The sequence below is a fragment of the Denticeps clupeoides genome, chromosome 3, assembly GCF_900700375.1.
Source record: "Denticeps clupeoides chromosome 3, fDenClu1.1, whole genome shotgun sequence".
NCBI lineage: Eukaryota > Metazoa > Chordata > Actinopteri > Clupeiformes > Denticipitidae > Denticeps > Denticeps clupeoides.
In genome coordinates, this window is record NC_041709.1 from 9,600,940 (window position 1) to 9,613,459 (window position 12,520).

The 12,520-nt window shown below is 46.1% G+C and overlaps 3 protein-coding genes across 6 annotated transcripts; 2 read left to right on the forward strand and 1 right to left on the reverse strand.

Annotated features, from left to right (window-relative positions):
* The first annotated feature begins 591 nt into the window (after positions 1 to 591).
* Positions 592 to 3,210, forward strand: wdr38 (WD repeat domain 38). Of its 4 annotated transcripts, none has more exons than XM_028973620.1 (9): positions 592 to 709; positions 778 to 898; positions 1,444 to 1,566; positions 1,797 to 1,894; positions 1,960 to 2,040; positions 2,128 to 2,250; positions 2,338 to 2,490; positions 2,568 to 2,615; positions 2,678 to 3,210. In XM_028973620.1, the coding sequence occupies exons 1-9, from the start codon at positions 641 to 643 to the stop codon at positions 2,756 to 2,758; spliced, it is 897 nt and encodes a 298-aa protein (XP_028829453.1). In that variant the 5' UTR covers positions 592 to 640; the 3' UTR covers positions 2,759 to 3,210. The 4 variants fall into 4 exon arrangements, with proteins under 4 accessions (XP_028829453.1, XP_028829454.1, XP_028829452.1 ...); XM_028973621.1 differs by having other exon boundaries at positions 2,411 to 2,490; positions 2,678 to 2,770; XM_028973619.1 differs by having other exon boundaries at positions 2,338 to 2,615.
* Positions 3,211 to 3,637: 427 nt separating this feature from the next.
* Positions 3,638 to 5,395, reverse strand: rpl35 (ribosomal protein L35). The gene is made up of 4 exons (XM_028973624.1): positions 5,311 to 5,395; positions 4,670 to 4,806; positions 4,485 to 4,566; positions 3,638 to 3,841 (listed from the first exon to the last, which is right to left on the reverse strand). Exons 1-4 carry the CDS (start codon positions 5,311 to 5,313, stop codon positions 3,692 to 3,694), a joined length of 372 nt encoding a protein of 123 aa, XP_028829457.1. The 5' UTR covers positions 5,314 to 5,395; the 3' UTR covers positions 3,638 to 3,691.
* Positions 5,396 to 5,900: 505 nt separating this feature from the next.
* On the forward strand, positions 5,901 to 10,048 carry LOC114786474 (actin-related protein 2/3 complex subunit 5-like protein). Its single transcript, XM_028973623.1, has 4 exons — positions 5,901 to 6,353; positions 8,255 to 8,324; positions 8,537 to 8,713; positions 9,330 to 10,048. Exons 1-4 carry the CDS (start codon positions 6,211 to 6,213, stop codon positions 9,390 to 9,392), a joined length of 453 nt encoding a protein of 150 aa, XP_028829456.1. The 5' UTR covers positions 5,901 to 6,210; the 3' UTR covers positions 9,393 to 10,048.
* Positions 10,049 to 12,520: the final 2,472 nt, after the last annotated feature.

The window sequence follows — 12,520 nt, forward strand, 5'->3', positions numbered from 1 at the left end:
CAGGTTTAAACATCTTCACTCAATATTCCACTGATTCAAGGCACTTCTTATATAATTTTATATACACCTTGTGAATACAGTAGCTATTTCTCAACTCATTAACAGGGCACCAGGCAAACCGCATAGGGGCTTCACAGGGTGGTAGTAGCCTAGTGGTTAACACACTCGCCTATGAACCAGAAGACCCAGGTTCAAATCCCACTTACTACCATTTGTGTCCCTGAGCAAGACACTTAACCCTAAGTTGCTCCAGGGGAAGACTGTCCCTGTAACTACTGATTGAAAGTTGCTCTGGATAAGGGCGTCTGATAAATGCTGTAAATGTAAATGGGATTCATTTATGTCTGAGTTTAGGCAATTCTTAATTCATGAAGTCCTTGGCAGGAACACCAGCTCACAGTGCAGTTTTGCGCTCACTGCGTTACTGTTTGATCTATTTATTTTCCTTTTAACAATTCCTTAAACCCAGCAGAGGTCAAACATGCCACACAGGTCCCAGATTGTCGCCAGCAACCTCCCCCCCTTCCTTTCACCGGTTAATAAGGTTAAACGCCAGTGAATGGAGGGGGAAGTAAGAGCCGTAACTGTGGAAACTGTTCGCAAACAGAGTTGGGGCGTGTTCGAGCTCCGCCGTGGGACAATGCGGCGACACGCGGCGGCGACCCTCGCCGCCACGGACGTGAGGTTCTACGCCCGACACCAGGCAGAGGTGAGTGTGGGGCGCGAAGCGCGCAGGTCGGAACGAACGGACTCACACGCACTGCGCGGCGCCGACAGGTGAACTGCTGCGCGCTCTCGCGAGACTGCCGCTCCGTCCTCACCTGCTCGGACGACGGTCGCCTGTACCTGTGGGACGCCGGGAGCGCCGAGCTGCTGGCGGAGCTGAGCGGACACGCCGGTGTGTGTGTGGGGGGGGGGTTATATATATATACACACACACACAGACACACATCCAAAAGTTTGGACACCTTCTCATTCGATGAGTTTTCTTTACCATTTTTTTTTCAGGACCACGTGTGGAGTTATATTATATAGGTGAAATAAATGAAAAAAAGGTTTTATATTCTAGTTTCTTCTTTGCTCTGATTACTGCTTTGCACACTCTTGGCATTCTCTCGATGAGCTTCAAGAGGTCGTCACCTGAAATGGTTCTCCAACAGTCTTGAAGGAGTTCCCAGAGGTGTTTAGCACTTGTTAGTCCAGCTCACCCCAAACCATCTAGATTGGGTTCAGGTCCGGTGACTGTGGAGGTCAGGTCTCCTTTTTTTGTTAAGTACATAACTCCACATGTGTTCATTCATAATTGCGATGCCTTCAGTGAGAATCTACCAACGTAAATGGTCCTGAAAATAAAGAAAACACATTGAACGAGAAGGGTTTTCTGAGGAACTTTTGGCCTGTACTGTATATGTGTGTGTCTCTATATGTACTGTAATTACGCAGGTCCCGTGAAGACGTGCGCTGTCTCGCCGTGCGGACATCTCTGCGCCAGCGGGTCTCTGGACGCCACCGTCAGAATATGGGACGCGGCGGCGGCGCCGGTGACGTGTCTCCGCGTGCTGACAGGTCGGGGCCACGACGAACCGCAACGGCGATAAATCGAGTTATTTGAGAGGATGGCGCCACCGTGTGAGCGGCGCCGGTGCCTGTTTGAGGGGTGAAACTATGGGAATCCTTTAGGCTTGTTCGGGTCGTTTTTGATAAATGGTACCCGCAACCACATACTCATGGCGAGTGGACGCGTTGTGCTGCCGACAACACAGTGCTGCGTGATTTTTGATGTTCTTTCCACGCAGGCCACAAAAAAAGTGTAGAGACCGTGAGCTTCAGTCCCGACTCCAGGTGGTTGGTGTCCGGCAGCTGGGACCAGTCTGCTGTTGTGTGGGAAGTGCAGGTCAGACGGTCCATGCATTTTGACTGAAATGTGGTGTGGTATTTGCTCATATTGCTGTGTTACAGACTGGACAAGCATTCAGGGAACTTCGGGGACACACGGGTGCCATTCAGAGCAGTGCATTTGCTGAGGACTCGCAGTATGTGGTACGCATATTACCTGTTTAATTATACACCCCTGAAACCATCTACGTAATCAAAAAGTCACAAAACACTTGGGAAAATTCTGCATAGGCCACTGGGGCATGGGACTACATGGTCAAGGTGTGGAACCTGCTTGTAGAGGATGAGGTCGTGACCTTGGAGGGACACAGCGGGAACATTGCCAGCGTCTGCTTTTCTGTGGTTGGAATGCTGGTGAGATTTCCTAAGTAGAAAAACCGCCTGCTTTCAATCTATATTTTACCGTTTCTTCATAACTGACCGCCTTTATAATTGGTCCAGGCATCAGGGTCATGGGACAGTTCAGTTCGCGTGTGGCTGCCAGAGAAAGGGGTTTGTCTGTTTGTGCTAACAGGACCCACCCGAGCCTGGGTCAGAAGCCTGGCCTTCTCCAGAGACGGACTGGTACTTGCCTCAGCAGCTGAGGGAGACCTAGTGAGTGTTGTAGATGTTCTTAGATGCAATAACTTTGCTGCTACTTCATCCTTTCCAAAACGTCTCCCTTCATGCAGATCAGGATTTGGGACATGTCAGACGGCAAATGTATTAACTGCCTACAGGTAAGAGGAGACATTTTTCATGACGTTGTTACGTTAATTCTAAAATGTGATTCCATTTCCAGGGACATAAGGACACTGCGTACGGGTGCATCTTCTCTCCAAGTGGCGCTCTGCTCACGAGTGGTTCTGCGGAGTGGGACTGACACTCAGCAGACAGGACATGCTGCTTACGAGTAATCATTGTCAGGGTTCTTACACATTTTTACAAAAGAATTTCCCTGATATTTCCTAAGCAAACCAAATTTTAAAAAGAAAATTCACAAAAAGTCTTTTAATTTACCAAAATATTGTTTAGAGCCCTGAAAAGCTTCACAAAAACGAGCGTTTCTTCCTCCAACTTCATGCAAGCCTGAGTAAAATGGGCCCAATCATGTTCTGGAATAGATAATCAGCTGTAATTAAAATGACTTTAGAAAAGAAGACATGCTGCTGCGGAGGTGCTGGAATATCGAAGCAACGCACACAGTACCACACGACGTGGTTCAGTATGAAAAGCCAGCAAAAATACTATAGACCTGCGCTGGTTTTAAACAAAGTTGTAAATGTTTCTTGTGCAGTTCCTGTATAACGAAGTAAATATTTTTTACATTCACAACTTTCTATGCACGTGATCGTCATTGTGAAAACACTGCAGAACAGCACACTGTGAAACAATGAAACGCGTCCTCTGCTTTTAACCATCACCCTTAGTGAGCAGTGGGCACCTGCTCAGTGGCACCATGTCTGTTTGGGTATTCGAACCAGCAACCTTCCGATTACAGGTCTGCTTCCTTATCCACCACGGCCCATGTTCCAAAAAATAAATAAAAATGTAAAATTTCATTCCAATCCCATTACTTCCATGTTTTAAATGCCATAAGAACGCTGCATTGTGTGACAGTATTTGACCAAAGTGTTGCAATAACCACTGAAATGACTTATGGTCTACAGGCAAACTCTTTCCTCTACATTTTGGACTATTTAAATGTTAACGAATTCTACATATTCAAAGAACTTCAGCTGGGACCAAACAAAAAGAAAAATGAACTTCAAAGGGCGGGGCGTTTATTTTCAAATAGAAAAAAAAATAGTACAGCCTAGGCCTTGACCGCAAATTTGCGAATAGAATACAAGCGAGACTTCCTCTGCATCTTCTTGGTCATCAGGCCTTCCTCGTGCTTGGTCAAGCGTCTGCGAATGGCACGCGTCTTCTTGGGCCTCAGGTCCAGTGGCTTGTACTTTTTGCCCTGTTAAAATATAGAAATAACAGTTAAAAGTTGATATTCACACACACATCTGGTTTGCCACATTAACTATAATATTCAACTGCGACTAGTCATTTGTTGGCATCCACTGCAGATGTGTGTTATCTGATAACTCCACAATGGACAGCCACCCACCATTCCCAAAGAGAAAGATGGGTGAATTTAGCAAGAACCCATTCACACTTGATCCACGGGTATCTGGAACAGTGCTGGGTGATCGTCTTGCGGACTACAAACTCTGGACCATGTCTTTACGTAGCATGTGTTCTAATATAAAAATGGCACATTTTTCAGATGGTAAATGTTCAACAGATTAAAAAAAAAAAAAAATAATAAATTACATGTGCCACAAAAGGGAAACAATTACATCATTTATCAGACGTCCTTATCCAGAGTACAATCAGTAGTTACAGGGAGAGAGTCCCCCCCCCCCCCCCGGAGCAAAGTAAGTGTTTTGCTCAGGGACACAATGGTAGTAAGTGGGATTTGAACCTGGGTCTTCTGGTTCATAGGCGAGTGTGTTACCCACTAGAATACTTCCACCCAAACAGGACTCATTTTTAAAAGACATCAACTCACTCAGTGGCCTTTACACGAGGAGAGAGATAAAAATAAAGTCTGCTACCTTGTAGAATTTCATCAGGTTCTCCTTCTGGGTCTGGTTGATGACGGTCAGGACTCTAGCGATGGATTTACGGACAACGCGACTGCAGAGAGGAGAGAAAATGTTCACTAAAACGTTACCAACAAAGAACGAAGCATTTTGGTGCTGATGTGTTCGGGAGACACAGACGCTTCATACAAACGTACATCTTTGAAAGCTTGGAAGCGGCGCCGCCAGTGACCTTCGCAACACGGAGCTGAGACAACTCCACTTTCAGGTCGTCCAGCTGCTTGAGGAGTTCCTCCTTTTTCTTGCCGCGCAGGTCTCTGGCCTTGATCTTCGCCTGGAAAGCAGGTGCGGGGGAAAAACGCGACATTACTTGACAAGCAGAGAGAAGACACGCATTGACATGTTTTAATCATTAGCGATCAAACGCGCCCGGCACACAGACGACCGAACCGAAACCGGCGTGATCTCCACGGACGCGAAACGTAAAGCTACTTCGTTAGCATGCTACGCTCACAGCCGAGAGCGACCCAGAAAATAATAAACCGCAGCGCGGAGAGAACCGCGCTCAAACAGTGGCAACGCCGGTCGGGGAGTTTGCGCCCAACCGTCCGGGCGGAAAGGCCAACACGCTTCGGCGTGAACCTGCGGCCGAAACGGGGCGCAACGCCGCGCGGCACGATCCTCACATTAAAGCCAAACCCAGCGCCAGGACGCCTCGATGGCAGGAAGGCCGTAAAGCGTAAGACCTGCTCGGCACGTCCAGCCGATAAAATAAGAGAAGCGGCGCGCCATAGTCGAGGATCGCGGCGGATTGTCTGCGCCCGGGATGCCCGCTCACCATTTTCTCCGACGGCAGCCACGGGAAAGGGAGTAGCGCGGGTCAGGGGGGAATCTCTGCCGGGTCGCGGACGGGACCAACTCGGGCGGAGGGGAACGGAATGTTCCATTTGCTTCGCCGGGACTCTTATAAGCCATCGTGTCCGTACCCCATCGAATTTATCAGATTTGTTGGTTTAATTCGTAGCGAAATATTGACACGAACATTAATTAAGGCCATGTATGTAAATTGTGGTGTTCAAAAAACGTCGATTTGTGTATGTATCGGGATTTTTTTTGTCACTTATTGGCATAATTACACCATCAGTGTTTTACTACACGACATATCCCCTGCGTTATAATTATAAGAATTATAAGATGGCCCTTGCACTATATACACTAGTCAGTAATGTCGTCAAACCTTGAAAAGCCGACCCGTTTGAAATTATACAATTAACTTGTACAATTAACTCAGAAAAGTGAATGTTATCCACGCGGGGAATATATATATTTATTATTGCTGTTGTTATTATATAATAGTTACACGAATTGTTATTTGTGCGCCGGGCAGGTACGCGGACGGCCACGTAACGACCGGGGGCGTGAGGTAGTTCCGTTTCCGCCGCCCAAACGCTGCCATGTTCTCCGCGAGCCTGGAGAGGAAGGGTGTCGCACCGCCGAGGGCCGATCCAACCCGGCTAGCCGCACCGAGGACGCCCCCTTCCCGCTCGTCCATGTCCCCCATGCGGCGCCTTCTTCTTCCCTCCGCCGGACCCTTCTAGCGCTGCGGTTCACGGCGGACCACCAGCCCACCCGTTTGGTCGCGGTATCCAGGAATAATAATAATAATAATAATAATTGTAAAAAAGAACCGGGCTGTCTGGACCTGCAGTCTGGTTAGCGCCCCACCGAAGTGGCACCGATGGCGAAGAACACGCTGTCGTCGCGGTTCAGGAAGGTGGACATAGACGAGTACGACGAGAACAAATTCGTGGACGAGCACCACGACGAGGCGCCCGACCAGCATGGGCCGGACGCGGTGGAGGTGGACAACCTCATCAGGCAATATCCTTTACGGCGAAGCGCCGTGTTTTGGTGGGGATCTTCGGACGGGACGTCGGCGCTATCGCGAGATCTTGTCTCTTGGGCGGACAACTTTAAAGTCGCCCTTTCGTGTTGACGTCTGTGTGGAAATGATCATGCGGTTTTCGGGGTAATTGGTTTCAGCCAGAGACGATGTTCGGTTCTGTCAAAACCCTCCGTCGCCCTTAGTGTAGTGTTCTTCTCAATTTCTCACAGTTGTGTGTAATCTGTAGGTCGATCTGTTCGTTTTGATGATCGATTAATGGAGATTAGAGGCGCGCTGTCCCACTTTCATCCTCCCTTCGCCGTCCACCCAGCCCTTCACAACTTTACACACGACCGGGCCGAACGTCCCCAGCACTGTCCCCGCGCTGTGTTCGGCCCTTTTCTGGAAATGTTACTTATTACTTTGAAGTGACACATTGGTGGGATGTACTTTGTGATAAATGTAACACGCGTGCAGCTCGCTGTGTTTTCAGGTTGGGATGGAGGTTTGTGTCTGTTGTCGCCATGGTGACGAGGCCCTGCAGAAACCGCACTCGTTTGCATGGCAGCTTCTCCCCTGCCTGGGACGCGTGCTTCCGTGCGTTTGTCGCTGCGAGTTCCTGATGGTATCTGGGCCATCTTTGGTTCCTGCACCGGCCGAGCCCCCGAGGCTCGGCACGTTCTCATCAGCAGGGGGCCACTCAAGTAGGATGGCTATAAATACAGGACCCGCTTATTCTGAGCACAACGCCATGTTTCCCTGCATGCTCTGTCTGTCTCCTCCCGTCTCGCTTACAAATGTCAGAAAGTTTCGATCGAGTTTGGGGTGGCATGGCGACGTGCAGTGACACGCTGAGCACTTTTGTGGACATAGTCCCCTTGCTTTAGATGCACTTTAAAACCGCTGAATTCCCAGTGGCCGGTCGTAGTCCCACTGCAGCTGGTGTTTGTTGGTTGCCTGCGAGACTCTGAGCCCAACAGCGTGGCCGTCATACAGAAGAAAAGCCGTCTGCATCAAAACTGTTCTGCCGCTAAAGTGCAACGCAGTGTGTCTTATTACATTTTGCTTTAACGTTTTTGTAAAGAAGTGAAAGAAGAGTGTGCCCTGTGGCTTCAAAGCACGAGTAATGTATGCAAATCAGCATACAGCCTCAGGAGAGGCTTGTCAGAGGTGCAAGTTTGCATCGTTGCCATGAAATGCCCGGGATGGCAGATGGAGGAAAAAAACACTGCCATTTCCCTTATGACTGATTATAACAGTTGGCGTGAGGCTGGCGCTGAGACTTTGTTTCCGCTCTTGGTCATTCGTGTTGAGGGTTTGAAAAGGGGCTTGTGCCATTCCGAGCCACAGCTGGTCACGTGGCCTGGGTATTTTTAGCTGTGCAGCTGGATATTTTTATGTCCATTCATATTATCTCTTGAAGTAATGGGAACACTGGTGTGTTGCGAAGCCAGTTGAACTTCCATGGCTCATTTCATATATACTGGATATGTATTTTGCAGTTTTTGGCACTAAATATGGTCCACATTGGGATATTAAGGTTTTGTAATAGTAAAAGGATTCCAGCTGTTTTTCTTATTGTTATAGTCTTGCTGAATGCTCAGTTATATATTGTGGTTGTTGAGACGCACAGCCAGATTTTAATGTCCGGAGGAAGATTATTTATACAGTATTTTAGATTCTGTTCCTTTTTTTTTTCGCCCCCGATTGACATAGCATCTCCAGGTGTAACTTTGTGAGTGTAGACGCTGATCAGGCTTTCATTTGTTGGACTAAATGTATCGTATATAATAAATAATGTCCTTTGATGTGTCTTGTTTAATTTCCAGAACATATGTGGAACATTCTCCAGACGTGATATATTGGAACATTTTGTCCTTAACTTGCTCTGTTGCACAGGAGACATGATGGCTGCCTTTCACATTGCCCTGAGAAGTCCTCCAAACTCAAAGAACCCGGTAGTAAAGGTGTGGTGCTTTTACATGCTGCTTATATCAGATCAATGACTTATTAGTTTAGTGAATGTGTTACAATGGATACAATAATTTGGCTTATTTGAATATTTGTTATATGTTATTATGACAAGTGTTATGACTGAGTGGTTGTGGACGGAAAAGACGTAATTGATTTTTTTTTTTACTTATGTAGTTGACCCTCTTTCCATCTCTCTCTTTCTCAGGAAAGAGCACTGGCGGTGGTGCTGAGGGTCCTGACATCGTTCAAAAGCAGTGACATCGAGCCTGCAGTGAAGTCTTTAGACAGGAATGGCGTCGACCTGTTAATGAAGTACATCTATAGGGGCTTTGAGCGGCCATCAGAAAACAGCAGCGCCATCCTGCTGCAGTGGCACGAAAAGGTGAGACCTGTCAAATATGTGGAAGAAGGGGTGAGCTTTGGGTTTTTATTCATTGCTTTTTTTGGTTTTATTATGGGGCAATTTAGATTTACATTTGGACAACAAGTTGTATTTTATAAAGTGAAAGTGATGTGATTGTCACTGTGATACACAGCACAGCACACGGTGACACAACGAAAGGTGTCCTCTCCTTTTAACCATCACCCTTGGTGAGCAGTGGGCAGCCATGACAGGCACCCAGGGAGCAATGTGTGGGGATGGTACTTTGCTCAGTGGCACCTCAATGGTGGATCAGGAACCTTCTGATTATGGGTCTGCTTCCTTACCCGCTGGGCCACCACTGCCCCAAACACTCCATATTCTCACTTACCAAGAATTTAACTAAACCAGCTAACCCATGAAGTCATAGTTTAAAGTTCTGCTGACCTACTGAGTTAAAATGTTGGATTGAACTAAAGTTCGCACCAGTAATTTTAATGATTTCTGACCCATAACATTATCGTTTTCTTGCCTTGATGCCTCAGGTCCTCCATAAAATGCCTTGAAATTTCCACGTCTGCATTTCCTCCCTGGTCTGGCCAGTAATGCCACTTTGTCATTTCCTTCTCCCTCTCAGGCCTTTGCTGTTGGGGGCCTTGGTTCTATTGTACGAGTTCTGACAGCCAGAAAAACGGTTTGACGGCATGTGGCGCTCGAATCGGGAGGAGGGCGCCTCTTCGAGGACTACTGAAGAGAGGAGAGCAAGACGTTCTGTTCAGTACCATTGCCACTCTTAACTTCTGAGGGTTGAAATCTCCTAAGCTATTAAGGATCGTGTGAAAAAATAAAACACCACTTAAAGGAAGTTCATTATTATTTTGAGGACATAAATGTGCAGACAGTACAGAATACTGTTGCCTGGGTTTGGGGGTGGGAAAGTGTGGGATGGGGGTGTTCAAGTACCTGCAAGATTTTCATAAATTCTTTGAAATCCATCAGCATATTTGTATGTATGTGGAAAAATATGAAGGACGGGATGTGTTGCTTTGAGCAGCTGTATGAGACATGATGAAGCACTGTGTTTGTGTGTGTGTGTGTGTGTGTGTGTGTGTGTGAGTGACAGGATGAAAGAGGTTCACACTTGGCGAGTTCGCGTTGAGTGGAATCAGTGTTTAGAGTTTGGTTTTTATTTTTTGTCCCTCATTCTTATGTTTTGTACAGAGAGAGAAGTACATTTAATATAAAGATATGAAGAAGAATTTGGAGCCCTGGAGGGAGTTTGTATAAAAGGGCAGGGCATGAGAGGGATGGGGGTTCATTGTAAAGTGCCTGCTGCAATAAAGCTCATGGATCATCGCTGTGTCTTTACTTGTTTTGTGTTTCCTGTCAGGGTTTACAGAGGCCTATAGACCCGAGGATGGCTGTTCCACTTTCTCAGCTGGACTTCTCTTAGCCTGGCCTGCTGTTAACACTGTCCTCTATATCAGCACTGCACTGCCCTGCCCTACTTTCCTTATAAGGGGAAAGGAGCTTGGGTCCAAGGCACTAAAGAAGGAAAGAGATGCCGCGGCCAAATTTAAGATTTTAAAACATTTTCGAGGACTATTCATATTTGTTCAGTTGTATTATACTGACCAGGACTGCGTTCTCAGTTCTCAAAATATAGATTTTGTTGCACTTCCAGAAATTTAGCTATGGTTTTCAAATAGCCTGCTTAGTTTCACAGGGATTAAGTGGGAACAGGAAGCTCAAGGCCCAAATTTAAAGAGCACCTCCACATACTGTATTAACCCAGCAGCCTGCTGGGACCGAGTCGGGGGTTAAACCAGTAGAGACGGGGAAGATATGCGGCTGAGTGAGAGGAGATGAGGAGACGACACATGCATTAGCCTTGTAAATGTTTTATGACCTCTCCTGAGCACTCAGCATGACTGGGAGCCAGTGGCATCAGTAGCAGGCTCTACTGTGAACTTTTTTTCACATTGTCATTATTGGCTGTTGTGTGTAGAATTCTGAGGAAATCCATTTTGGAATAAGGCTGTAACATTTAAAAAATGTGATGCGCTGTGAATACTTTCCGGTTGCACCGTATGTTTGTGTTTATTTTTATACACAGTACAGGCCAAAAGTTTGGACACCTTCTCATTCAATATGTTTTCTTTGTTTTCAGGACCGTTTACATTGGTAGATTCTCACTGAAGGCATCAAAACTATGAATGAACACATGTGGAGTTATGTACTTAACAAAAAGTGGAGACCTGGCCTCCACAGTCACCGGACCTGAACTCAATCCAGATGGTTTGGGTTGAGCTGGACCGCAGAGTGAAGGCAAAGGGGCCAACAAGTGCTAAACACCTCTGGGAACTCCTTCAAGACTGTTGGAAAACCATTTCAGGTGACGACCTCTTGAAGCTCATCGAGAGAATGCCAAGAGTGTGCAAAGCAGTAATCAGGGTAAAGGGTGGATATTTTGAAGAAACTAGAATATAAAACATGTTTTCAGTTATTTCACCTTTTTTTGTTAAGTACATAACTCCACATGTGTTCAATCATAGTTTTGATGCCTTCAGTGAGAATCTACCAATGTAAATGGTCATGAAAATAAAGAAAACACATTGAATGAGAAGGTGTGTCCAAACTTTTGGCCTGTACTGTATACACACACACAATGTCAGAAATTATCTTAATGGTGTTACTGGATTTAGAGGTCAATTTAAATACACAGATGATTAAATAACCAGCACAATGTGTGTGAGTAGGATTTGGTAAAAGGAGGAATGGATATTCATTGGTGTTTTGATCGATACAAGTTCTAATTTCCTCATAGAGTAAAGGGGATTGGTATTGATCCGAGGGTTCTTCTAAGTGAACCCAAACATCCAACAAAATTAGTTTCTCCACTCATCTATTCAGGCTATTTCTTTATTTTCTCATGTGTCCATATTCCAATTCCACATCTTTTTGGAAAAGCTACTTTATAAATGAAAACTGACAGTCACGTTGATGGCAGCTGTCACCTGCGGAACAGTAGGGGAGGGGTGTCTGGCCGCAGAGGAGGAACAGAAGTTTATATGTATACATATATATATTCCTTTTTACTCCTTTCAGAGCAAGTGAAAAAAATTGTGGGCAACCAGGTGGCACAGTGCAGTTGTAACCCTAGTGCGAATTAAGCATTTACATTTATGGCAGACGCCCTTATCCAGAGTGACTTACAACAGGCTTTGAGGTTACCATTAATGAAGTAATCAGTTCTGGTTCAATATCATTTTATTTCAATCACTTGTAGTTTAGCAAAGTTACAAGTTAATCTAAGTTCTCTAAAGAGGAAGGTTTTAAGCTACCGTTTGAAAATACTGAGCAATTATGCTTTTCTGACCTCGAGGGGAAGTTCATTCCACCACCTAGGGGCCAAGACAGAGATGAGTCTAGATGAATGTCTTCCTCATACCTTCAGCAGTGGAGGGACCAGGTGAGCAGTACAGGAGGCTCGGAGAATACGAGGTGCAATGTGAGTTATAATATGGGCTGTAAGGTAGGATGGTGCTACTCCATGTTTGGCTTAATAGGCCAGCATCAGTATTTTGAATTTGATGCGGGAAGCTAATGGGAGTGGAGGGAGCGTAGAAGTGGGGTGGTGTGGGGGAAATTGGGAAGGTTGAAGACCAGTCATGCTGCTTCATTTTGTATTAGTTGTAGAGGACAGATGGCATCCAGAAGTAGACCTGCAAGGAGGGAGTTACAGTAATCCATTTGTGAAATTACTTCTAAGTATCTGAGTGGCCTGTATTGATAGATAAGGGCAGATACGTCTAATGTTGTAGAGAA

What these genes read in the sequence shown, in the direction of transcription:
- wdr38 (XM_028973619.1), top strand. Translation starts at nt 641, where the DNA reads ATGCGGCGACACGCGGCGGCGACCCTCGCCGCCACGGACGTGAGGTTC. An exon ending in TTTCTGTGGTTGGAATGCTG is followed by an intron (nt 2,251 to 2,337) that starts GTGAGATTTCCT and finishes TAATTGGTCCAG; the next exon opens with GCATCAGGGTCATGGGACAG. An exon ending in AATGTATTAACTGCCTACAG is followed by an intron (nt 2,616 to 2,677) that starts GTAAGAGGAGAC and finishes TTCCATTTCCAG; the next exon opens with GGACATAAGGACACTGCGTA.
- rpl35 (XM_028973624.1), bottom strand. An exon ending in GCTTCCAAGCTTTCAAAGAT is followed by an intron (nt 4,567 to 4,669) that starts GTACGTTTGTAT and finishes TCCTCTCTGCAG; the next exon opens with TCGCGTTGTCCGTAAATCCA. An exon ending in ACCTGATGAAATTCTACAAG is followed by an intron (nt 3,842 to 4,484) that starts GTAGCAGACTTT and finishes ATATTTTAACAG; the next exon opens with GGCAAAAAGTACAAGCCACT.
- LOC114786474 (XM_028973623.1), top strand. Translation starts at nt 6,211, where the DNA reads ATGGCGAAGAACACGCTGTCGTCGCGGTTCAGGAAGGTGGACATAGAC. An exon ending in GTGGACAACCTCATCAGGCA is followed by an intron (nt 6,354 to 8,254) that starts ATATCCTTTACG and finishes GCTCTGTTGCAC; the next exon opens with AGGAGACATGATGGCTGCCT. An exon ending in TGCTGCAGTGGCACGAAAAG is followed by an intron (nt 8,714 to 9,329) that starts GTGAGACCTGTC and finishes TCTCCCTCTCAG; the next exon opens with GCCTTTGCTGTTGGGGGCCT.